Raw genomic sequence first — 23,216 nt, forward strand, 5'->3', positions numbered from 1 at the left:
TGTCTGGGCCCCCGCCTGGCTCCAGGGAGGAGGCCAGAGCCCCTATTAGGTTCCCCCAACCCCAGGGCTCTTCCTGCTGCAGACCAGGCCCAGGCTCCACGTTCCTTAGGGCCAGTGGACCAGACTCCCTAGAGACAGAACCAGAGGTGCAGGGGATTTGAGCCGAGTGAGGGAGGGCCTCAGAAGCCCGGGTTCGGGGTCCTTGCCCCCACACCCCCATCTTGAGTGGGCAGGGACTTAAGGGAGACAAGAGTTCAGAGTCAGGCCCCTTCGCAGGCTAGAGCCTTGTCCTTCCAGTGACCCTCCCCCCCCATCCCTGCTCCTCCTTAGAGCTGGCTAGAGAGATAGGTGGTGGGGGAGGCCCCAGACTGACCTAGCCCTAATGGCTTTCCCTGGGCAGCATGAACAAAATGGGAAAAAGATGTGTGAGGTGGGAAGCTCTGATTTCCTTTCTCCTGCGGGCGCCGGCTCTGGAAAATGTTAGCTGTCAAAGAGAGACTGAACAGTCTCCGGCCGCCCCCCACCCACCCCGTCAGCCAGGGGCCCCCGGCCTTCCCAGAATCCCAGAGGGCACGGGGCTGGAGCCTAAAAATCTTGGACAGGCTGCCCTGCCGCAGCCCCACCTGCCCTGCCTGCATCCCCTCCACCAACCTGGGGCATCGAATGGCGGGGTGAGCCCTGCTTCCCCCAGGGCCCTGGCTGCCCAAGCCGCCCGCCTGGGACCAACCTGGGGGGGACATCCAAGGGGGAGTTTTGGCACTCGGGGATCCGCAGGGACACGTCCCTGTCCCTGGGGGATCAAAGCAGCCAGCCAGAGTCTCCTGGATTTCGTAGTCCCCTGCCTCCTAAAGCCTGGAGCTCTGGGACTGTCAGCCTCAGCATTCCAGGTCTCCAGATGATCTGGATTTCTGGTGGGCCTGTCTTCCCACTGAGCTCGCGGGCACTGGCCCAGAGAGGGAGCCAGCCTGGGTCCTGGACACTCGCAGGCCTTTCTCGCTGCTTGTGGGTAGTATGGTCTCTGTGGGCCAAATCCCCTCTTTTGAGCTCCCAGACCTCCTGGGGCTAGGCCTCCGGGAGCCCCAAGAGCCCAGAGGAGGCACTCTGTGCCTTGGCTGGAGGGTGTGGAGGAGGGGGGCAGTCCTAGCCTAGGAGGAAGCCACCAGACTTGGCCCTTTCTCCAAAGGCCCCTTTGCTCCCTTGGCAGCTCCACCCACTCACCCCTTCAGGGAAGCTTCCTGGACCTACCCACTCTCCCAGCCCAGCCCTGAGCCCCAGCCCCGGCCTCGAGCTGCCAGGCTGGATTATCTGCGTCTGTCTCCCTCTGGGTCCTGGGTGTGGGCTCCATCTCCCTCCCGGGCTCCAGGGCAGGGGCAGTCCCCCTTCTTCCTCCTTTGGTTATGGTTGGATCCATCTCATGGCCTCTTTCCAGAAAAGCGACCGGACAGGATTCCATAGGGTAGACGGGAATGATGAGACCAGACCGACCCTTCCTTGGGGGAAGCTGCCCTTGCTGAGGGATGCCTGGAGCTGCTTGGAGCTGTGACGGGGTGGGCAGGGTGGCAGGCCTGGCCGAGAGGGATGAGAGAGCCACCCCTGTGCTGCCTCCAGTCTGGCTGATTCCAAAGCTTTGCTCTTAAACCCTTCAGAATGGAATTTGGTTGAGCCTGGAAGACGATTAAGGTGTTTATCTTTCCTGGCCAAATTCTTAAAACTACCTCCTCTCTCCCCGCCTCTCCCCCTACCCCCACCTCTCTCAAAATCCCACGTGTCACATATACCCTTTCAAAGAAAGCCCAGAGTTGGTGGTGTCCCTGAGCGAAGCTAGAAAGCATACATATTAAAGAAAACAAGCAAGCCCAACTGAGTGGTGGGGTCAGAGAGAGGGGGCAAGACCTGAGCAGGGGCTCCGAAGGCAGGCGGCTTGGGCAGCCAGGGCCTTGGGGGGGACGCCCGGCTCACCCCGCCACTCGATGTCCCTTACCCATTTCATCACTGCCTGGAAGAGATCTCACAATCTGTCTGCCCAGAGGCTGCAGCCATTCCCCACCCCTGACCACACTGGGTCCTGACCCCTGAGGGCACGAGCACTCCCTGAGCGCTCCGTGATGGGTGGGCCGTGTGTACAGAGCTCAGATGAGAGTTCAAAGGCCGAAATGTCAGCTTTGATTTAGACATTTGTTCAGGGGGTGCCTGGCAGGCTCAGTCAGAAGAGCATGCTACTCTTTTTCTTAAGATTTTATTTGACAGAGAGAGAGAGAGACAGCCAGAGAGGGAACACAAGCAGGGAGAGTGGGAGAGGGAGAAGCAGGCTTCCTGCTGAGCGGGGAGCCCAATGCGGGGCTCGGTCCCAGGACCCTGGGATCATGACCTGAGCCGAAGGCAGACGCTTAATGACTGAGCCACCCAGGCGCCCCGCATGCTACTCTTGATCTTGGGGTTGGGAGTTCGAGCCCCATGTTGGATGTAGAGCTTACTCAAGAAATGAAAGGAAATAAAATAAGCACTTGCTCAGGATCAACCCCACCAAAGATCATCCATGTGTGGGAAGCTAATCTGTCCCAAATTAGGCCACTTGCCACCTCCACTGCCCGGGCTCCTGGCATGTCTTGCCTATAAAGCAAGAGCTCCATGGTCCTCTCTGTCCCCGTTCTCTCCCTTCACAGCAGCCCGGAGGGTGGATGGGGGGCATCTTTTATACCCTAAGTCAGTTCAAACCACTCCTTTGCTCAAAACCCTGCAGTGGCTCCCATCTTGTGCAGGTAGAAGCCGAGTCTTCCCAATGGTCTAGAGGCTCTAGTTTCTGCTTACATGTCCCCTGCTCACTGACCCCATTCCCACCCCTTTCCCCTGGCCTCACTCTGCTCCAGCAACACTGGCCTTGCTGCTCCTGAATACGCCAAGTGTACGCCTGCCTCAGGGCCCTTGTACCTCTCGCTTTCTCTGGAATGTTCTTCCCCAGATGTTTACATGACGGGTTTCCTCACTTTGTTCAGGCCTCTGCTCAAATGTCCTGCCCTCACAGAGGTCTTCTCTCACCAGCCCATCAACAGTCCTATATGCACATGTATCTGCCTGCCTCCTTACTGTCCTTCACAGCACTCATCAGCCCCCACCGCAAGGGAGCCCCTGTAGATTTGCTGGGCCTACAACAGTGTCTGGCAATGGCTGGTAACCGTTTCTGGAACAAAAAATGAAAAGCAAGCACATGACTTCAGCCCAAATCAGTGACTGTGAGGCTGAAAGAAATAACTGATTGTACCTTTCGTTAGTACTCTTGTTCTTAAGATTTTTTATTTATTTGAGAGAGAGAGAGTGCGCACGAACACAAGTGGGTGGGGGAGCAGCAAAGGGAGGGGGAGAAGCGGACTCCCCGCTGAGCAGGGAACCCGATGTGGGACTCGATCCCAGGACCCCGGGATCATGACCTGAGTCGAAGGTAGACGCTCAACCGACTGAGCCACCCAGGTGCCCCAGTCCTCTTTTTTTTGATTTAATTTATTTAACTGTCCTGGATAGGTGCATGAAACAGGTACTCCGCAAAAATCAGGTCTGCAAACGAGACTGGCCCTTTCCCGGCTGGGAGAGGTCAGGATTCTGCATGCTCCTTGGCGACACCTCAGCCCCCTTCTTAGAAATGCCAGGTGCTTGTTGCTGCACCTGCCCGGGTCCCTGAGGATCCAGCTCACGCTCACCCTTCCTGGGTCTCAAAGCCTGCAGCTGGCCACCAGCAGTCTCTGACCCTCCTTCAACAGCTTAGCCTCTCAGGGCTGCAAGTCCATGGGCTCCAGCACACCCCATCCTCCCCTTGCCCCAATCATGTAAACTCTGCCCTTCTGTATGTGGGCTGCCAAATAAGGCCAGAAAAGACCTGACAGCCAGCTTGCAGCACCGCTGCAAACCCAGGTTCTGACCTCAGTCACGCCCTCTGCCCTCCACGTGTCCTCCACCAGCCCGTTCTCCCGCCTCTGTGGCTGCTCCCAACTTCTGTCCCCTGGCTTCTGGCTCATACTCTGCTCCAATTTCATGAGCAATTCAGGTCACCAGGTGCGGCCCAGAAACATACCCATCCGCCCCACACTTTCCCCCCTCCTTTCGGTCCCAGAAGAGTCCCTATTGCTTGCCAAGGTTAAGCTCATCCCCCCAATCTTTCGGGACCCACTGTAGCGTCCGTCTCAACCACCTGTGGTCAACAGCTTTGCCAGCAGCATCTTCAGACCCCTCATTCCTACTGGGGCTCTCATCGGCCCCTCTCCAGAGCCCTGGGGAGCGGTGCACACCACCTCCAATCTATTCCGCAGCCCACCTCGGATGAGCTTCTGTCACCCTCCCCGCCCCCACCGCAGACATTGCTCAGAAGAAAGGCACCCAGTTTCTACAAAACCAGGCCCTTTCCCTGGCTCTCATCTTACTGGCCCTCTCCGTGGTCTCAGATACTATCCCCTCCTTCCTGGAGAGACTCTTCTGTCGCCCTCTGGCCCCTGGCGGCCTCTGTCAGGCCTCCTTCCAGGCTTGTAAGAAGGGCGTTCCCAAGTCTCCGATCTCAACCTTGTGCTCTCCTGTACACACCTTCCTACAGGAAGCCCTCCTCCCCGTCCAAGGCTCCCCCACTGCTGCCCTGTGGTCTCTGAGCCGCCAGCCCCAGGCCTCTCACCTGCTAAGCTGCAGGCAGCTCCAGGTCCACCCAAGTCAGCTTCCTCAGAAACCCACTCTTCTGCCCATTGCTATGTTCGTGAACAACAGCGCTCTGTCTATTCTCCGCAGGTCAGAAATATTAAGACCATCTATAATCTTCCTGCCCTGATCTCTAGGTCTTGTTGATTCTCCCTCCTCGGGGATGCTCATATGCGTCCTCCCACTTCACTGATTCAGCCCTCTGTCCATGCTCATCCAAATTATTCAAGCAGAACTCACCTCCTGGCCCATCTCCAATCCGGCTTCCATTCGGCGGCCAGCTCCCGGCTTTAAATCCCGCGGTGGGCCTGGACAGCCCCTGCCACAGCGCGCTGAAATCCGTCGGCTGGTTTCCCTTTGTCAGATGGTAAGCAACTAGCACACAGAGACCATGCCACTTCCCCAGTGTCTAGCTCCACACCCAGCACAAGGCAGGTGCGGCCGGAGCGACCGAGCGGGGCGGTTCCACGTTGACTCCAAGGCCGTGGGGCTGGTCGACAGCCGAGTAGGGAGGCGTGAGGAGCGGAGCCTTCCCACCCGCAGCCCGCAGACCGGCTACCGGGCCTGGGCGGGATTTCTTATCTTTTGTCAACCTAGGCCTCTTCACCCGGCCTGTGAGAACAGCAGCACCATGCACCCCGAGGACCACGCGCAGTGCCTGACCCACAGACGCCCTCAAAAAGCGGTGGTCATTGTTATCCACAGCAACCTGAACATCAAGGGGAGAAAAGAGCCCCAGGGTTTTAAGGCTGGAACCCTGGAGCCCCAAGAAGGAAGTGCCACACATCTAGTATGGGGCAGAATCCAACTCCAACCATGGGGACAGGTCACCTGATCCACGGCGCGGGGTGAACCGAAGTGCTGGGGGAGCCGCATACACGCTGCAGACAGAGGACGCACCTGGCGGGTCTCTTCCCTGGGTATTTGTCTCTCTAAACTCGAACTCGGGCTCCTGTGCCTTGGGGCAAGTTCCTAATTACAGCACTGTTGAACTTTCCTATTGTCAGCTGTGATCATCTGTTAAACCAGGAATCAAATGACTCCCCCTTGCAGGCTTGCTGTGACGATCAGGGGAGAGCAGTGCCACCACCCGAAACTTTTACAAACCCTGCCCCCACTGCCCGTTGAGAATCACTTTGTTCAATGAAGTTTCAGATTGCCGAGATGATGTCCGGCAGGATACATCTCTCATGCTCCTTGCCTCTGCCTGAGCCCACCCGCAGAGGGGTCTCTGAATCACACCTCCCTCCGCTGTGAAGAGTATCATCAGAAGACATGTGTTTTGTCCTGCGCATGCTCCACCCAAAGGACGCAGGACAGGCGTTCAGGCAAAACTTGACTAGGATTCAGGCGGCAATCTGCAAGGGGGTCGGCCACCCTCAGAGGAAGCCAGGACCCTGGGGACAGAGGGGCAGAAAAGGAAGGGGACTTCAGGTGGCGCCTGCGTGGCTCAGTCGTTAAGCGTCTGCCTTCAGCTCGGGTCATGATCCCAGGGTCCTGGGATCAAGCCCCGCATCAGGCTCCCCGCTCCGCGGGAGGCCTGCTTCTCCCTCTGCTGCTCCCCCTGCTTATGTTCCCTCTCTCCCTGCCTCACTCTCTGTCAAATAAATAAATAAAATCTTAAAAAAAAAAAGGAAGGGAACTTGAGTAGAAGGGGCCCCAGGCAGCCTTGCAGGGCGAGCTGGGCTCTAACCAGGAAGTGTGATGAGAGGCAACAGTGAGGCAATGGTTGCAAGGTCCTCTGGGCCCCCAGGTTTTGCCTGTTGAGCAGAAGCCCACTCCTTCTGGCCCTGCACCAAGACCAGGTGCCTTTCCGGACATGGGTGTGGAGGGGGGATAAAGGGGGGGCATCAGAGCCGCTGACTAGTTACCAAGACGCACCCTCAAAGCTGACCTCGAATGAGATTTTCCCAGCTATCTCCCAGTTTACTGATTACAACGTAACTCAGCCTTACTTACACGTGTATTCCCTGTTCTGGGTGCGGCCCTCCTGGATTATTCCCACCTAGAGGTGTGTGAGGGCGTCTGGCACCTCTCTGAAGTGTCATGGGCATTCCTCACGCCGGGCTCAGCAGGAACCAACTTGCTCAGAGCCCGGCAGCTGCCTGTGCAAGCAGATCCCGAGCGCAGGACAGGAGCGCAAGGCCACGGCCGAGGTCCGGTCTGGCTGCAGGAACCTCCCTGCGACCAGCTGCCGAGGCTCTACTCCTGCCCCTGCAGCCAAACCAACTGCTCCAGGGCCACAAGTCCCGGTGTGGACGCGGAGGCTGCATTCTCTCAAGACACAGCGTGCACAGTGATGCCAGATGCAAGGTCAGACCTGTGACTCACCTTCCCAAGATGAGGGTGTGTGCCACCGAGGAAGAGCCGGCAGGACCAACCAGGCTGGCGTCACCAAGCACCCTTCCCTCCCTCACCCCGTCCCTCCCACATGCCTACTCTGAATCACGCTGCTGGTCACATACCCTCCGTGTGAAGGTGTCTGCGTGGTTTGTGGCAGGGATGAGGACAAGGCAGCAGAGCGCGTGGGCTGCACGCAAAGGCTTGGTCAGTGCTTCTCGATGACTTCTAGCAACGGGGGTCCACAGAGATCCGGGAACCCCTCACACAATCACAGCCCCATAAGACCTCATGACAAGATATTTTTTTTTCCCCAAGTAAGCTCTATATCCAGCGTGGGGCTTGAATTCACAACTCCCGAGATCAAGAGTTGCATGCTCTCCTTGAGCCAGCCAGGCGCCCCTCCTCATGACAAAGCTTTTTAATGTAAAGTTCAAATAACAACAACAGGAGCGCACAATTAAAAGTTCTTCCGTTACAAACATTTATCGAGGGAATAATTTGAGTCTTTAGAGATTTGGTTTAACAAAGTAAAACACTAAAAACCATGAAAATGCTTAAAATTCTTTTTTAACCTATCAAGGGGGATCTAAATTAAATAAATTTTCTATTACTTTACGAGAGAGACTGCTTTCCTAAACCAGAAAAGTTGATTTCCAAGTCACGCTCTTACCTCTACTGCCTTGTAACCCGAAGGGGAACTGAACCTCCCCCAGGATGGATCCTCTGGAGGTCAAGGTGGGAAGGATGGGCGACAGGCCACCACAGACTAGATGGAGACTCTGAGCCAAAAGCGGAGTCTGGGATATGCTGTCATCCAACCAGGGTACTTTGGAGAGCGAAAGAGGATGCTGCTAATTACTTGAGAACAAAAGGCATACAATGGGACCTGTGGCCTCCCGGGGATAATGCCGCTTGGGAAACTACACTGCCCAGGGTGCCCCGTGAAGGTCCGAAGGCCCGTGGGAGCCCCGCACCCTGGGACCTGTGCTTAGCACCGTGTAAGAGGTAAACAGTGGAGGGCTGCTTCTGACGCGGAGCCTTCCTCCTTCCTCGGAACACTTAACCAGACACACGACACAACACCTGAGGTGAAACTTCAATGACTATTGAGCCTGGGGCGGAGCCTCCATCTCCCTCACGGTCCACGGCCGGCTCTCCTGTGTCCCCTGCGCCCCCGCTGCCGCTAGTCTTTTGGGGGATTCTGGGCCAGCTGCTGTTCCCACTCGACTTCAACCAACTTGTACAGCTCCATGGTGGCCTGAGCGTCTTCCACGGAGGAGTGTCCACTTTTCCCGACCTGAACGCAGGAGGAAGAGAAGAGCATGAAGCCACAAGAGACCATTTCTTTCCTTCCCGACTGGCTCCCCGCCGGCCCCCCGACACGCTGCTGAGTTACTGCCTTACTGCCTGCAAAGCTACAACTCTGCGGGGGGGGGGGGGGGGTCTACTCCTGGGTTCCTGTCCGCCCCGGTCTGTTCTGCGCTCTGCAACACAATGTTCCAGATCACTGACAGGCCTCGAGTCTGGCACCTTCCCCACTTGTACAACCACTCTCGACATAACGTGCGCCCACCCTCCTGCCAGGCAGGCCGCCCTCCTCCCGGTGCAAACGTGTCGCAAGAAGCCCAGGCGCCCACTCTGCAGACTCTCAGGGCACCACGATGTGCTTTCTCCTTTTCCCAGCTCGGGTTCTGCATGCACTTGAAGACTTCCCTCTCCCAAGCAGCCCCTGGGATGCTCTGCGAGGCAGAGAGCAGGAACCGTCACCCTACTACAAATGGAGAAACTACTAGGCCCTTTGTCTAAGGCTCTTCCCATCAGAGCGCCGCCTGCATCTCTGTCCAGAGCAATTCTGGGGCTATAGTCTGCAGCGAGGCAGCAAGGATCCCCCAGCCCGGGTCTGAGCTGGGGGCCTGGCAGCATCTGGGGAGACACTACCTGGATGTCCCGGTTCAGAAGTTTCTTGGTGAGAGTCTTCAGGGACATGGTGGCATTCTCCGGGCAGTCGGCCTTCCGGTTGAGAGGGGGCATATGGGAGGTGTCGCGGGTGAGGGACCTGGGGTGGAAGTACTGCAGGGCTTTGAAGTCGTTGTGGATGGCATGGCCCACCACTATCTTCCCTGTGAGGATCTTCAAGATCTGGAACGGGAGCAGGGGACGTGGTGGTGAGGCGGCCGGTGGCGCAGGCGGAGCCCCTGCGTCCCAGAAGCCCCGCGCGGCCACTGGTCCTTCTAGACTCTCTTCGCCATGTGCTCACCTACTTCATCCTCTCCCACAAGGTTCCTTCCACCTGAGGGCCATCTCCACTCCCCGAGGTGAAAGTGGCTGTAACCCAATTTGGACTTAACCAGTGGTTCCTTATCTTCTCGTTAATTTCCACCCCAATGACAGATCAGTTTGCCTCAGTCCCAAATCACAGTCACGTGTGAGATGTTCGCTAAACTATCCAGTTCAGTTCTGGCTTGCTACGTGAACTTCTCCAGCCATTCCCACGTGCTGGCCTTAGACACAAGGCTTGGACGAATGTAGTCAAAGATGGGCTCCAGAGAGGTAAGAGAAGCCCCACGTCGTACACAAACAGTTAACATATATGGGTTTTTTGGGGGGAGGGGTCTATGGTTTCCATCAGACTCTGAAAGGGCCTACGAGCTACAAAAGCTTAAGAACCACTTGTAGACTCAGGCTGCAGAGAGAAGCGGTCAAGCAGCCAAGAAAGTCAGCCCCACTGCTCTACTCACCAGCTGTTCAGAAACCTTATTCACACTGGTCTTGAGACCAAGTAACCTCTCACCATTTCAGGATCTTTTTTTTTTTTTTTTAAGATTTTTATTTATTTATTTGACAGAGAGAGAGATAGCAAGAGCAGGAACACAAGCAGGGGGAGTGGGAGAGGGAGAAGCAGGCTTCCTGCCGAGCAAGGAGCCCGATGTGGGACTCGATCCCAGGACCCTGGGATCATGACCTGAGCCGAAGGCAGACGCTCAACAGACTGAGCCACCCAGGCGCCCTCACCATTTCAGGATCTTAAAGCGAGAGAACAACCAGAGAATATGCCAGGAGCTCTGAAGGCCGTTCCCCAAATGGGCTCCAAAGAGGTTGTGAACAAGAGCAACAGTCCTATGATCGGGGCATAGCCAACAGGAGCCCCCAGAAGGGGCCAGACCCATCTGAACATCCCCCTAGTCTCACACCCAAGCGGGGGCACCAGGAAAGCGCTTTGTAATGAAAGCCCAATGGGAGTCCAATCAACCAGGTACCTGCGTGCTCCTGACCGCAACTGCCACTTACCGTCCACCAACACCTTCACTGCCCGTTCAGTCAACACACAGCTCTCCTGGGAGCTGAGCGGATTCGAGATCTCAGACCCATCCCACCTTCTGCTTCTCCCAAGCCCTGCTCAGCGGTTCCCCGGGGCACAAAATCTGCAGCCCTTTCTCTCAAGTTTTCTAAAATCCAGCCCCTTCACCTCCAACTGTCAGGGCACGAACACAATTCGTGGAACAGAGCGTGTCCAGAGAAAACAGAGAATGTGGAGTTGAAGTGACAGACGCGGACCACGGGCGCCCTCTGGAGGCCTCCCAAGACCAGCTGGCTCCCTCTCCACCTCCTCCCTGCGCCTCCCAGGTTCGTCCCCCTTTCCCTATCCCTCTGTGGTGCTCCCAGGGACCAGCGTGCAGCACGGGGCCACCATGAGGAGGTGTGCTCAGTGAGCGAGGTGAGAACCCTGACACGCCAGCCCCGTGTCTTTTATCCCCTCCACTTCAGGCCATCTGTCCCAGGTATACACATCACCCTGCTCCTGCCACCACCATGTCCCAAGCTTGCCACACTTGCTTGGGAACCCTCTCCACCTCTGGGCTCAACCCCAAACTCCAGCCATAAGGCATTCCCAAATTGAGCCCTTTCCCTCGCCATTCATGCCTGCTGCTCTGCCCCTCAGTGGCTGTTATTTCTCTGTGTGGATTCCCAGTTCCCCAGACGAGAATTTGTTTTGGGAGCTCAGGTAGGTCTCAGCTAACCCAGTTCATCACAGCAGCTAACTAACTGCCTGGACTCTCACCACGCCCTACCTCAGCAGGAAGCCCCCTTCATCTGGCAGTCCACCCCCCTCCCTTCCTCCTCCAGGATCCCTCGGCGCCTTCCTAGGGTGACCTCGCTTGCTGAGAAATGATCTGCACCTCGCTGCCTCCAGCGCACCCCATGCCTCTCACCTGGCTCCGGGCGATCTTGAAAGGGGTAGCATTCACCATGTGCTGCTTCCGGATGCCACTCCATCTGGTCCGGTAGTCCACGATGTGGCAGGGGGGAAGGACATACTCATCATAAAGCACGTCTCCGTGGTAGTTGACGATGCTACATCGGGCCAGGGAACTGACGTGCCCCTTGGGTCCTGTGCCCACCATCTCACAGTCAATGGCCACCATCTTCCTTGGCATCTTCAGGGATGCTCCGGAACATTTATTGTCTGAATGAGGCTGGGAGAAGCTCTGTGGGGCATTCTTCTGAGTAGGGTTCTTCTGGGGGCCCTTCTTGTGGGGGCGAGTTGGGTGGCTCCTAATCTTTGGAAGGGCACTCTGGAACTCCCCCAGCAAATCCACCTTAGCCACTGCAGACCCGGCCTTCCGTGCAGGGGCAGGGGTCAGCCACGGCACTGCAGCCTTCTTGTCCGGGGACTGCTCTGGTCCATTGCTGGAGGCAACGGTCTTCTTTTTTGGAAGGGGAGAGACCTTCCAGGTGCCATCCACGCTAGAAGTCTCCCCTTTCTTTGGAGGTTCTGAGTGCAGCTTAGGCGCCTTGCTCGGGGGTTGGTTCTTCTTATTCAGAAAGCCTCTCCGTTCCAAGAGCCGCCGCTTCCTGACAAATTTGCGGTGCTTGGCATTCCCCTCAAATGCTTTTTTGGGGGCAGGTTCACCAAAATCCAGATTGAGGAGTAAGGTAGACATGAGGACAGTGGATGGCAGAGCAGGTGGGAAGAGTGGCTTACTGATGACAGAAAGACAGAGGACTCATCCTCTGTTGAACCCCACAGGCCGGCATCTGGAGATCTGGAGTACACCCTGGGGAAGAAAGTGATCCTGATAACCGAACTCGCAGGCCTGGTAAACAGTAAGACCCATCTTCATGAGGCTTAAGGTTGGAAAGACATCAGAGCGACCGCCCAGAGTGGGAATGAACCTGTAACGCGAAACGGTGTTAGGAGCACTGTCTGAGCCAGGAAGCCTGGATTCCGGCGCGACCCCACAATTCATCAGCTGCACGGTCTTGACAAGGGTCACCTGGCCTCTCCCGAGCTCAGTCTCATTCGGAAACTGAGTGGGCTGTAGGGCCAAGCAGCTCGAACTCTGAGCCTGGAAAGCCACAACAGGGGAGCTCCGTCATCCGCCCGGGGCGGGGAGGTCTAAGCGTGCTCGCCGGCAGTGGCGGGGCCGGCCCCCAGGGCCTCTGGCTTACCCTGGCACCCCCCGCGCGGCTCCCTCGGCTCCGGGCCGGGGGGGACCCTCCGCAAGCATCTCACCCCAGCCCTGCGCCCGAGACAGGCCCTCGGACAACACATTCCCGCCGGGGAACCGAGGCTGGGGGCCGCCTGCCTCGGCGAGTACGCCGAGGTGAGAGGGGGGGTCCCCGCCACGGAGAGCGCCCTCGCGCCCACACCTACCTCCCAGCGGGCCCCGCTAAGAACGGAAGCGCCCGCCGCCGGATGCGGAAGTCGGCGCGCGCCGGCGAGGCCCGGGCCGGCAGGCGCGCGGATTGGACCGCGCCGGGGGCCGGCGCGCGCGAGCCCGCAGCGCCCCCGCCTCCGGGAGCGAGGCCAGGGACTCCGAGGGCGTGAGCAGCGGCAGCGGCGGCGGCGGCGGCGGCGGCGTGGGGGGCGGCGGGGGCGGGATGCGCTCCCCGGCCCCTCTAGCCCCGTGGAGGTACAACTCGAAGGTGCGGAGGCCGCGCCCCGCGAGAAACGCCGCACCCGGGACCGGCCTCACTTCCGGGGGAGGCGGGAACTGCGCGGGGAGGGGCGGGCCTCGGCGCCGGGGCCCGCCTCTGTGACGTATGCGCGGCGCCCCGCCCCACGTGTGCGCCCGCGCCGCGCCGCGTCGCGCCCTGTGACGTCAGGGCGAGCGTCCCTTCTTCCGCCCCAGCCGGCCGGGGAAGGGGCGTCGGGGTGCGGGGCCGGGGGCTCCGTCCCGGCGCGGCGCGCTCTCGTTGCCGCCGCCGCCCGGGATGCCGGGCGTCTCCGCGCGCGGCCTCTCTCTGGAGCAGAGGAAGCAGCTGGCTGTGAACCTCACCCGTGTGCTGGCGCGCTACCGCTGCATCCTGGACGCCTACATCATCGTGAGGCCACGGGGGTGCGGTGGGCTGGGTGCGCGCGGCAGGCGCAGAACCCGGAGGGGCGGCTTCTGCCCGCTCCTCGGTGCGTCTGTGCGAGAAAGGGGCATCCCCCCGCCGCTCTGCTTGTCGGTTGACGTACGTCTAAATATTCCTAAGCTCCGGTGGTTTCTCTCAGCTGCCCACGTCCACAGTAAGACGCGTGGACGATGGAGCCGTGCCGCGGCTACGTTGAGCTCTCCGAGGAACACGCGAGGAGTTCCAGAATTCACCCAAGCTTTGGCTAAATCCCCGGTTCAACAGTGTAATGGGCTGTTAGAGCTTTGGAGTCGGGCCGACTTACTGCCTCCCTTACGGGGTCAGCCTCAGGCGTTTAAAGAAACTCCTCCTAGCCCGGGTTTCTCAGCTGTAATAGGAACCCCTGTCTGGAGGCTCACGGTGGGGAATAAGATGGTGTACGAATGGCACCAATGTCCGCTGACTCGTTCAGCCCCACACCCAGAAGCATCCTTGATTCAGCTCCCGCCTTCATTGACGTACACTCCAGCCCTTGGCTCAGCTCTACCTGCAGAGTAGATACCAAATTCACCCGTTTGTTTCCATCTCATTGCTACCCCCAGGGCGAAGCCACCATCCTCTCGCTCCTGGACCACTTCCTAACTGATCTGTGTGTCTACTTCTCCATAACCATTTCTTCATAAAGCAGCCTGATTGATCTCTTTAAAACGTAAATCTGATGAGGGGCGCCTGGCTGGGTCGGTGGTAGAGTAGTAAGTTTGAGCCTCACGTTGGGTGTAGAGTTTACTTAAAAAAAAAAAGGTAAGGGACGCCTTGGTGGCTCAGTTGGTTAAGCGGCTGAGGTCGTGATCCCAGGGTCCTGGGATTGAGTCCCACATCGGGTTCCTCGCTCAGTGGGGAGCCTACTTCTGCCTCTGCCTGCCGCTCCCTCTGCTTGTGTTCACTCTCTCTTACAAATAAAATCTTAAAAAAAAAAAGTAAATCTGATCAAGACACTGCCTTGCTTCCTGGGTGCTTTGATGAAATCATAAGTCCTTACCGTTACCTAGAAAGCGCTGCACGATCCGTCCCCTGCTGCCTCGTGAAGGCCATCACTTTGGTTCTCCCACATTCCCTCTCCAAACCTATACTGACCTGATTTCTGTTCTACAAACATGGCGGGCACCTGGACCTTTGCACTTACTAGTGTGCCTGGAATGTCTTCCTCCACGGGAGGGCAGTAGAACAGAGTGGTTAGGAGCAAGAACTAGAGTGGAGTTGGTTTCAGATCCCAGCTTTGCTACTTACTAGCTTTTTGACTTGGACAAGTTACTGAATTGCTGGGTGTCAATCTCCTTATCTGTAAAATGAGAGGTAAGCTAGTACTTACCTCATAGGGTTGTTTGAAGATTAAATGCATTAATACGTGGAAAATGTTTTGGACAGCGCCTGGCATATTAAAGTATTTTATAAGTGTTTGCTATTACCTGAAATTTTTTAAGACTTTATTTATTGGTGGGGAGGGAGCACAGAGGGAGAGTGAAAGGGAGTAGCAGGCTCCCCGCTGAGCAGGGAGCCCCATGCAGGGTTTGATCCCAGGACCCTGGGATCATGACCTGAGCGAAGGCAGACACTTAACCCACTGAGCCACCAGGTGCCCCTCTCCCCTTTTTTGGATGAAAACTTTTAAGATCTATGCTTGGCAACTTTTAATACAGTATTATTAGCTATAGTCACTCTGCTGTACATCTCTGTGATCTATTTATTTTATAACTGGCAGTTTGTACTCTGATCCCTGCATCGCCACAGCTGCCCCCCTCCGGCAAGTACCGCCTGGCCTTTCTTATCTGCTGTTGCGTGTTTGTTGTTCATGTCTCAGCTCAAGAGCCAGCCCCTCAGACAAGTCTTCCCTGTTGCGCCCTCGAAGTAGCACTCTCTCAAACTCCACCGTGTTACTGTTTCGTCAGGGTTTTAGTGTCTATGTGGCATTTGATGTTACCTGAAATTATCTTTTTTATGTAAATTTTGTGAGAACAAGAATCTTGTCTATCTGGTTCATTGTATCCTTTGCGCCTAGACTAGAGCTCGGTGCGTGGCCAGAGCTCCAGAGTGGGTGATTAACAAACGCATGAATAAAAACGCATTCTGTCACATACAGTGTCTGGCACATAAAGTGTCCGGTGCACATAATGGTAGGGTGTTAAGTGGCATCGTGCTGATACGACAGGCCAGTCACTGCGCTTTTGGGCATGCCCAGGCGAAGGCGCCGTTGCGTGGAGAGAACACGCAGAGCAGCGGGCAGGGGAAATGCTGCAAGGAGAGGCGTGTCCAGAATGCCGCCTGGGCCCCGAGGGTGGGGGCTGGAGCCCAGCTTCAGAGAGCGGTGGCTGGGATGGGCAGGGAGGAGTGGGGAGGGCAGTGGCCAGACTGCTTCTCCCCTGCTCCTGCAGGAATTCTTCACAGACGACCTGTGGGGCACACTCCCTGGCTCATGGCAGGAAGCGCTGGACGGACTGAACCCGCCACAGCTGGCCACACAGCTGCTGGGGATGCCCGGGGAAGGGGAAGTGGTCAGGTATGGGCAAGAGGGGCCCCGGGCTGGGGGACTCAGGCTCAGAGTCTCCCTCGGGCTTCCTGGGTTGCAAACTGGTGTGGTCAGGATGCAATGGAGCTATTCACTGGGGTCCCGGGCTGGCCTGTCACAGGTACAAGTCGGTGTGGCCACTCTCTCTGCTGGCCCTGAAGTCCACAGCCTGTGCCCTGGCCTTTACCCGGACACCTGGGTTTCAAACCCCCTCCGAGTTCCTGGAGAACCCCAGCCAGAGCTCCCGCCTGACAGCTCCATTCCGGAAACACGTCAGGCCCAAGAAGCAGCACGAGATCCGGAGGCTGGGAGAGGTGAGATGGCTGGCGTTCGGGTGGTGTCTGGGAGCAGGCGTTGTGGGTTACCAGGATGTGAGCACCTTCTGTCACCTGCAGGACCAGCCTCGCCAGGCATACGATAATTGTATCTCGATGCTGCGGCTTTTTGTGTGTATGTTCGTCCTTTTGACGGGTTGGTTGGTGGCTGTGTCCGAATCACTGTCTTCTTCCCGTTTTCCACCTCCACCATCTGCTCTGGGCTTCACGGTGGGGGCTCCTCTCCTTGTTCATGCTGAGAGGGGCGAGGAGAGGAGCCTGAGCCTGGGGTCAGCACCCTCCCTCTTGGTTTCCATATGTCCTGTCTCCCCCGTGGCCCCCCCTCACCATCCTCCTCCACCACCTGCAGCTCCTCCACCCTCACTGTGGGTGTTTGCTCTGGGAGCCAACAGCCAGTAGCCAGGAGAGCTTTGTCCCTTCTCTTGTAGTTGGTGAAGAAGCTGAGTGACCTCACAGGCTGCACCCAGGTTGTGGATATAGGTTCAGGCCAGGTGAGTCAGACCCCTGATATTCTGGGGTTTGGGGTTCCTTTTTTTGAATTGTGGGGATAGAAAGCTGGAGGCAGGTTATGAGGCCACAGGCCCCGGGAAGCAGGTGCTGAGGAGTGGTGGAAGTTGGCAGATGAGCCATCTGGGGGCCTGGGCCACTTCCTGATGGTGGGAGGCTGACAGTAGAGGGCGCACTGAACAGGGCTGTCTCTGTCCTCCCTCTCGTGACTCCAGGGCCATCTCTCCCGATTCATGTCCCTGGGGCTGGGGCTGATGGTGAAGAGCATTGAAGGAGATCAGAGACTGGTGGAAAGAGCCCAGCGCTTGGACCAGGAGCTCCTGCAGGCTCTGGAGAAAGAGGAGAAGAGGCACCCACAGGTAGGCCGGTTTTCCCTGCGGGCGGGGTCCAGTTGGCTGGAATGGGGCACCGAGGCTGGACCCACCCTTTAGTTTCTGGGATTGAGATGGTGTCGTCTCTAATCCTGCTGCCCCTTGCCCGAGGGCCCCCTTTCACCAGAGCCGCCTCACATCCTAAAGGCACTCCCCATGAGGGGGCCCAGGGCTCAGCCCGTCTCCTGATTCAAGGCCCAGCTGTCCTGGTCCCCAGCTTCTCCCCCTCCTTGGGAAGGAAGGCAGAGGACACGCACGTCCTGTCCTGGGACCTGAGGTGGCACGGGGACAGCAGACAGACTTCCCACTTGCCTTTGTTCCGTCCTGCCTCCACAGGCGGTCCACGCGGGCCCTCGCCACTCGCCACACCACGTGGTCAGGTGGGTGGAGCCCACGGCCCTATGCCAGGAGCTGCTGCTTCCGCTGGAGACCCTGCCCCAGAGCGGGGCCCGCTTGCTGCTCACTGGGCTCCACGCGTGCGGGGACCTGAGCGTCGCCCTGCTGAGGCACTTCTCCTGCCCCGAGGTGGTGGCGCTGGCCTCGGTGGGCTGTTGCTACATGAAGCTGAGTGACCCCGGCGGCTACCCGCTGAGTCAGTGGGTGGCCGGGCTGCCAGGCTGCGAGCTGCCCTACCGGCTTCGGGAGGGAGCCTGCCACGCCCTGGAGGAGTACGCCGAGCGGCTGCAGAAAGCGGGCCCTGGCCTCCGCACCCACTGCTACCGCGCGGTGCTGGAGACCGTCATCCGGGGGGCCCGGCCCGAGCTCCGGCGGCCCAGCGTGCAGGGGATCCCCAGGGTCCACGAGCTCAAGATCGAAGAGTGAGGCGGGGGGAGGCGGGGGGTGGAGAGGGGGCTTCACCACCTGATTTCCCCCTCAGCCTCACCTGTTGGCTTATCCTAGCGAAGTTCTAAATGTGCCCAGGGGATTGATGTTGAAGTCTCGGGGCAGCTTCTCAAAATTTCTTCAGAAGGGAGAGGTCATTCTATCTGGGCACTATCAAATTTTTTAAATGCTGAAAATATAGCAAAATAATTGGACAGATCTGGCTGAAAATAAATTTTGCGGTTAATTTGCGATTGGACAGACAGCTCACAGCCAGAAAAATGTTGAAAAAGCATCCTAGGGTAGCACATGAAGCAAAGTTGCAATGGAACTAGCAATGGATGGTTCTGAGTGGGCGGTGTGGGTGCCTGAAACCAACCTGAGTGCTGTCTTTGGCTGACCCCGCAGATATGTGCAGCGGGGGCTCCAGCGGGTGGGGCTGGACCCCCAGCTGCCACTGAATCTGGCTGCCCTTCAGGCCCACCAGGCCCAGGAGAACCGAGTGGTGGCCTTCTTCAGCCTGGCCCTGCTTCTCGCCCCCCTAGTGGAGACGCTGATTCTGCTAGACCGGCTGCTGCACCTTCAGGAGCAGGGTGAGGGTGGCCTACCTGCAGGACCCTGGGTGGGTGGGGCTGGAGTTCTGAGGCTCCTCCTCCAGGCCCCCAGCCCCCACAGCTGCCAGGCAGCCTGGGTTCCTCCCTGCGGTGATTCTCCAGCCAGTCAGCTGTGGGGCGGGAGCCAGGTCAGTGCAGATTCCTACTGAATTGGACTCCCATCCCTGGGCTGCATTTTAAGCCAGAACCCCGGGCATCGAGAACCTACAGTGGGCACCCCATTCCTGGTGGAGAACTGGGTCTCCTTAGACACCCTGAGGCCTCCCCCATGGGGAACAGGGCTGTGCCCACAGACCAGGCAGGGAGTGGCTGAGAGTGTCTCTGTTTCTTTCTGAGTAGCCCTGCCTTTCTCCTAGGTTTCCATGCTGAACTCCTGCCCATCTTTAGTCCTGAGCTCTCTCCCAGAAACCTGGTTCTCGTGGCTACAAAGAGGCCCCTGGGTGAAGCCTTCTCTCTTCTGGAGACTGAACACAGCTGACAAACCCCGAGACCACCCGGGCACCGCACTCACCCAGAGAACCACCAGTCCCTATCCCTGGAACCCTGATTTTTCCCTCCATGTGTTAATGTGATATGATGTAAAATTTATTTTTAATTTATTAAATAAGTGAAATCTCCATTTCCCTGCCATTACCAGTGTAGAGAAGGATGGGTGCGCAGCCTCCCCTGCTAAGACGCTGCCCAGGTACCGCAGCTGGGCCTCACACCCCCACCCCTACCACCCCATTACTCACGGGTCTCCCTCCCAGCACCTGCAGGCCCTGCCCCGGGGGAGGCTGGCGAACTGCCATCCAGGCTCTGTCAGTACGTGAGGGCAGGTGCCCCTTCCTTCAATCCCAGAAACGGTGCGCCGGGGTCAGGCGTGCCCGTCTACCGGAAGACAACAGCTGCACGCAGGGGAAGACTCATGGCTCTTTATTGGGGTCTGGAGAAGAGGTAGCCCTGGCCTTCAAGGTGAAGACAAGGAGGGGAGAGGCTGCTCCCCCAGGTTCAATACCAGTAGACCTTCTTGTGTCTCCGAGTCTCCTGGATCCCCATGGCCTCCATCACCTCCTCCTCCAGTGTCTTTAAACGGGGCACATAGGTTCTTTCTAGAGCATCTTCCACTGAGGTGTCTTTGGGACCATCTGTTGAACCAAAGGAACAAGACGGGCGGGAGGGCTTCCTAACACTCCTCCCTCCCGCTCCTACCACCCCCAGCCCACCTTCCTGCCCCTCAGCCTGCCTCACCGGTCCATGTTTCAGGGACGATGCCATCAGCTCTGGGAAAATCAGGTTTGGGGATAATTCTTCCTGATCTTGAGGAGACACGTACCCGCTCTCCTGCCTCCGTGAATCTCCATTCCACCTCAGTGGGCTTCCTAGTGGATGGAAGAGAGAAACCCAGCATGGGAACCAGGGCCTCCTGCTGCGTTCTGTCCAAAAAATCAGTGGCCGAAAACATGAAAGTCACCGTCCTGTCGCTGTTCTGTCTGTCCTGGGGTGACCTAGAGGGGCTCATGTCCATCAGACGCATGGCCCCTCTCAACTTCCAGGGCCTGCAGCCCCCCATTCCTTCGGTATAAATGTGCTCAACACCCGTGTAGATGTGCAGGCTGGGAAACCCTCTGCCCGGGGCCCCGTGTGCTTGCCTGTCCACGGGGTCCACAAGTTTGACCTGGTTGTGGAGCAAGGGTGCTTCGCTAGGGATCATGGTTCCCCGGTCCTCCCCGGTTCTGCCAACAAAGCGGTAGTGCTGTCCAAAAGAGAGGTGGTCGCATTCAGCCCCAGGGGACAACAGAGCCGTCAGCTGCGTCACTGCCCCTGCCCCCTGCGGCTCGTCTCCTCCCTCCCCGGGCTGCTCTCCGTGCAGAGTGACGGGACAGCTTCCTGAGAAGCCCCATCTCTCTCCACTCACTGTATTCAGTCCCTCCAGGACCACCCAGTTGCGCTGCCGGATGACTTGAACCACTTTGCCTTGCTTCCCAGCATCCTTGCCTTCGAGGATCTCCACCTGCGGGAAGACGTGGGTCAGGAAGGGGGGGATCCTTGCCTGGGAGCCCCCCCGCCACTCCATCCCACCCGAGGCTCTCACCGTGTCCCCACAGAACAGATGCCATTCTTCGTCAGAGATGGGTTCCACAGCCACCCGGCGCCGCCTGGTCCCTGGAGGGTTCTTCCTCCTGTCTGCAAGAGAGCCTGGGCGGCTCATCCCATAGCGGTAGTCTCGGGGCAGAGTGACCTTGGAAGCCAAGGCCAGCAGGGCAGAGAGACGCATGGCTAGAGGCCAGGAGAAATCCCCTGGCCAGGGAAGATCCAGAACCCTTCCTAGTCAGCTCTGAAGTAGATGGATAGAGGGGCTCCCGGCCGACTCAGTCGGGAGAGCATGTGACTCTTAATCTCAGGGTCCTGAGTTCAAGCCCCGCATGGGGTGTGGAGCCTATTGTTACAAAAGAAAAAAGATGAAAAAACAAAAACAGAGTACACAGAAACAAGTGGGCAAAGAAATATTTTTTTATACTCAGGTCATTGCTAAATGCATCTCATTGAATCCCTGCAAGATGTTATCTCCACTTTAAGATGAGGAAGGACTTACTGAGGTTCAGTGACTTGCCCATGGTCCTAAAGCTACTATGTGAGAACTGACATTCAAACCCACATGTATCTGGCTTCGAAGTGCAAAAAGTTCCCCGAGGCCAGGGACCATGCCATCTAGTTCACCCCTGAGTCCAGCAGATCCAAGCAGGGCTTGGCACACAGTAGATATTCAGTAACAGTTATTAGATACTCGCACAAACAGCAGCATAGGAAACACAGGTGAGGGGAACAAACCCGCGGCACAAGGCCAAACGGCAGGCAGTTATAAGGCGAAACACAGAAAAAAAAAAAAGGGATTAAAATGTCCCTACAGCACTTCCAATTCCTAAACTCATTCAGGAAATAAACACTTCTCCTCCCTAAGACAGCTGCTTTTCTAGAGGAAAAGGCCCCAGAGCCGGACTCTAGGATTACGGAGTCCTGGATTTCCCAACTAAGTATGTACTGGAAGCCTCCCAATTTTGGATGATGGACTAAGTCAGTGGGCTGATGATGAGAGAACGGAGGCAAAAATAGTATGCGCTTCAACTTATCAAGCACTTGCTACCTGCCAGGCGCCACGCGGCTTTCTTGCATCATGCACTAAAGGAAAGGGATGGAGGGGGCACCTGGGTGGCAGTTAGTCAGTTAAGCGTCTGACTCTTGATTTCGGTTCAGGTCATGGTCTCAGGGCTAGAAGACTGAGCCCTGCATTTGACTCCACACTCAGCGGGGAGGGATTTTCTCTCTTTCTCCCTTGGTGCCCATTCTCGCTCTAATAAAAACATAAATCTTTTTTAAAAGGGGGGAGGGGGAAAGGATGGAGCAGGGATCGTTAATCTTATTTTATAGCTAAGAACTGAGTCTAACTTCAAAATACAAATAAAGTGCAATCTTGGGGCGCCTGGGTGGCTCAGTGGGTGAAGCGTCTGCCTTCGGCTCAGGTCATGGTCCCAGGGTCCCAGGGTGGAGCATTGGGCTCCCTGCTCAGCAGGAAACTTGCTTCTCCCTCTCCCTGCCATTCCCCCTGCTTGTGCACTCTCTCTCTCTAATAAATAAAATATTTATTTTTTGAAAATAAAATCTTTTAAAAAAGAAGATTAAAAATCAAGTGCACTCTCATGGCACAAAGAGCTGCCGGGGTCAGAGAACTGGGTGCCCCTCCATGCTCACCACCTTACTCTGTGACCCAGGGCAACTGAACGTGTGAGCTTGTTTCATCATCCTTAAGACTTCACAGTTTTACTTTCAATGCTTTAACAAAGTACAGAATAATGTGAATGGTATCATATCGTTTAGGCAAATTAAAAGTATCTATATTCCGGCACAGACTTAAATATTTATGCGAAGGAAAGAGCCCCAGGACTTGTTTGGGGCGAGGGAACTGTTTGGGGGCGCGGTTCCTTTCCATCTTTTCCAACTATGCGCATTGCGGGGGAAAAAACCAAATCGGAACTGGTTTATCTGAACCGTCGGTCATACACTTCCCAATATGAAAACGACAACGCCTAACGCTCTCCTCAATTAACCTCGGCCTCAATGTTCGCATGCAGATCCAACACACGCTTGGGAGCACAGCTCCGTGACAGACCGAATGCGGGGACCTCGCCGCCGCCGCCGCCGCCCTGGGAAGGAAGCTGACAGGTGCAAGGACCACAGGGTCGGTTCCGCAGACGAGGAAACCCGCCGGATCGCTGCGAGAGGTCCTGGCCTCAGCCACTCTCGCTTTGCAGCTCCGGGAGGAGACCCCAGAAGCCAGCCCCCTGGACCCTGCCCTCCTCTCCTGCACACCCGGGAGGGGCTGTCCTCGGGGGGCTTGCACGGCGGGCCCCAGCAGTCTTCAACACCCACCCGCTCCAAGCAGCCGACTGAGCCACGGCCGGGGCAAACGTAGGCCCCTCCCGGCCCCGGGTCCCGGGCGAGCCCAGCGAGGTCAGCACCACCTGGGTACCGCACGCTCACCTCCGCTTCCCGCCGCGTAGCCGCGCCGCCCGCACCTGCGCCCTGAGCGCGCCGTCCTCCCTGCCCCCGGGCCTTCGGCTTTCTGGGAAATGTAGTCCAAATGCAGAGCGGACGCTCAAACCAACCTCGCTCT

The 23,216-nt window shown here is 57.4% G+C and overlaps 3 protein-coding genes across 9 annotated transcripts; 1 reads left to right on the plus strand and 2 right to left on the minus strand.

Annotated features, from left to right (window-relative positions):
• Positions 1-7,414: 7,414 nt before the first annotated feature.
• On the minus strand, positions 7,415-12,926 carry ISG20L2 (interferon stimulated exonuclease gene 20 like 2). Of its 3 annotated transcripts, none has more exons than XM_064593742.1 (4): positions 12,671-12,926; positions 11,226-12,071; positions 8,953-9,153; positions 7,415-8,311 (listed from the first exon to the last, which is right to left on the minus strand). In XM_064593742.1, exons 2-4 carry the CDS (start codon positions 11,955-11,957, stop codon positions 8,198-8,200), a joined length of 1,047 nt encoding a protein of 348 aa, XP_064449812.1. In that variant the 5' UTR covers positions 11,958-12,071; positions 12,671-12,926; the 3' UTR covers positions 7,415-8,197. The 3 variants fall into 3 exon arrangements, with proteins under 3 accessions (XP_064449812.1, XP_045732617.1, XP_045732616.1); XM_045876661.3 differs by having other exon boundaries at positions 11,226-12,189; XM_045876660.3 differs by lacking the exon at positions 12,671-12,926 and having other exon boundaries at positions 11,226-12,664.
• Positions 12,927-13,053: 127 nt separating this feature from the next.
• METTL25B (methyltransferase like 25B) lies at positions 13,054-19,182 on the plus strand. 4 transcript variants are annotated; one of them, XM_045876657.3, is made up of 9 exons: positions 13,059-13,341; positions 13,956-14,062; positions 15,783-15,907; positions 16,038-16,230; positions 16,680-16,742; positions 16,974-17,117; positions 17,466-17,947; positions 18,360-18,544; positions 18,922-19,182. In XM_045876657.3, the coding sequence occupies exons 3-9, from the start codon at positions 15,882-15,884 to the stop codon at positions 19,041-19,043; spliced, it is 1,215 nt and encodes a 404-aa protein (XP_045732613.2). In that variant the 5' UTR covers positions 13,059-13,341; positions 13,956-14,062; positions 15,783-15,881; the 3' UTR covers positions 19,044-19,182. The 4 variants fall into 4 exon arrangements, with proteins under 4 accessions (XP_045732614.2, XP_045732611.2, XP_045732613.2 ...); XM_045876658.3 differs by lacking the exon at positions 13,956-14,062 and having other exon boundaries at positions 13,054-13,341; positions 18,430-18,544; XM_045876655.3 differs by lacking the exon at positions 13,956-14,062 and having other exon boundaries at positions 13,057-13,341.
• A 282-nt stretch (positions 19,183-19,464) lies between these two features.
• MRPL24 (mitochondrial ribosomal protein L24) lies at positions 19,465-23,151 on the minus strand. 2 transcript variants are annotated; one of them, XM_045876662.3, is made up of 6 exons: positions 22,973-23,151; positions 20,640-20,984; positions 20,463-20,558; positions 20,197-20,300; positions 19,796-19,926; positions 19,465-19,692 (listed from the first exon to the last, which is right to left on the minus strand). In XM_045876662.3, the coding sequence occupies exons 2-6, from the start codon at positions 20,820-20,822 to the stop codon at positions 19,556-19,558; spliced, it is 651 nt and encodes a 216-aa protein (XP_045732618.1). In that variant the 5' UTR covers positions 20,823-20,984; positions 22,973-23,151; the 3' UTR covers positions 19,465-19,555. The 2 variants fall into 2 exon arrangements, with proteins under 2 accessions (XP_045732618.1, XP_054363844.1); XM_054507869.2 differs by lacking the exon at positions 22,973-23,151 and adding an exon at positions 22,713-22,952.
• Positions 23,152-23,216: the final 65 nt, after the last annotated feature.

Source organism: Mirounga angustirostris, unplaced genomic scaffold (assembly GCF_029215605.1).
Source record: "Mirounga angustirostris isolate CCGP_5_RB_7025 unplaced genomic scaffold, mMirAng1.0.hap1 SCAF_6, whole genome shotgun sequence".
NCBI lineage: Eukaryota > Metazoa > Chordata > Mammalia > Carnivora > Phocidae > Mirounga > Mirounga angustirostris.

What these genes read in the sequence shown, in the direction of transcription:
- MRPL24 (XM_045876662.3), bottom strand. Translation starts at nt 20,822, where the DNA reads ATGCGTCTCTCTGCCCTGCTGGCCTTGGCTTCCAAGGTCACTCTGCCC. An exon ending in ATCTGTTCTGTGGGGACACG is followed by an intron (nt 20,559 to 20,639) that starts GTGAGAGCCTCG and finishes GTCTTCCCGCAG; the next exon opens with GTGGAGATCCTCGAAGGCAA. An exon ending in TCCTGGAGGGACTGAATACA is followed by an intron (nt 20,301 to 20,462) that starts GTGAGTGGAGAG and finishes TCTTTTGGACAG; the next exon opens with CACTACCGCTTTGTTGGCAG.
- METTL25B (XM_045876655.3), top strand. Translation starts at nt 13,231, where the DNA reads ATGCCGGGCGTCTCCGCGCGCGGCCTCTCTCTGGAGCAGAGGAAGCAG. An exon ending in AGATCCGGAGGCTGGGAGAG is followed by an intron (nt 16,231 to 16,679) that starts GTGAGATGGCTG and finishes CTTCTCTTGTAG; the next exon opens with TTGGTGAAGAAGCTGAGTGA. An exon ending in CACGAGCTCAAGATCGAAGA is followed by an intron (nt 17,948 to 18,359) that starts GTGAGGCGGGGG and finishes CTGACCCCGCAG; the next exon opens with ATATGTGCAGCGGGGGCTCC.
- ISG20L2 (XM_064593742.1), bottom strand. Translation starts at nt 11,957, where the DNA reads ATGTCTACCTTACTCCTCAATCTGGATTTTGGTGAACCTGCCCCCAAA. An exon ending in TCAAGATCGCCCGGAGCCAG is followed by an intron (nt 9,154 to 11,225) that starts GTGAGAGGCATG and finishes CTCCCGTTCCAG; the next exon opens with ATCTTGAAGATCCTCACAGG. An exon ending in TTCTGAACCGGGACATCCAG is followed by an intron (nt 8,312 to 8,952) that starts GTAGTGTCTCCC and finishes TCCTGCGTTCAG; the next exon opens with GTCGGGAAAAGTGGACACTC.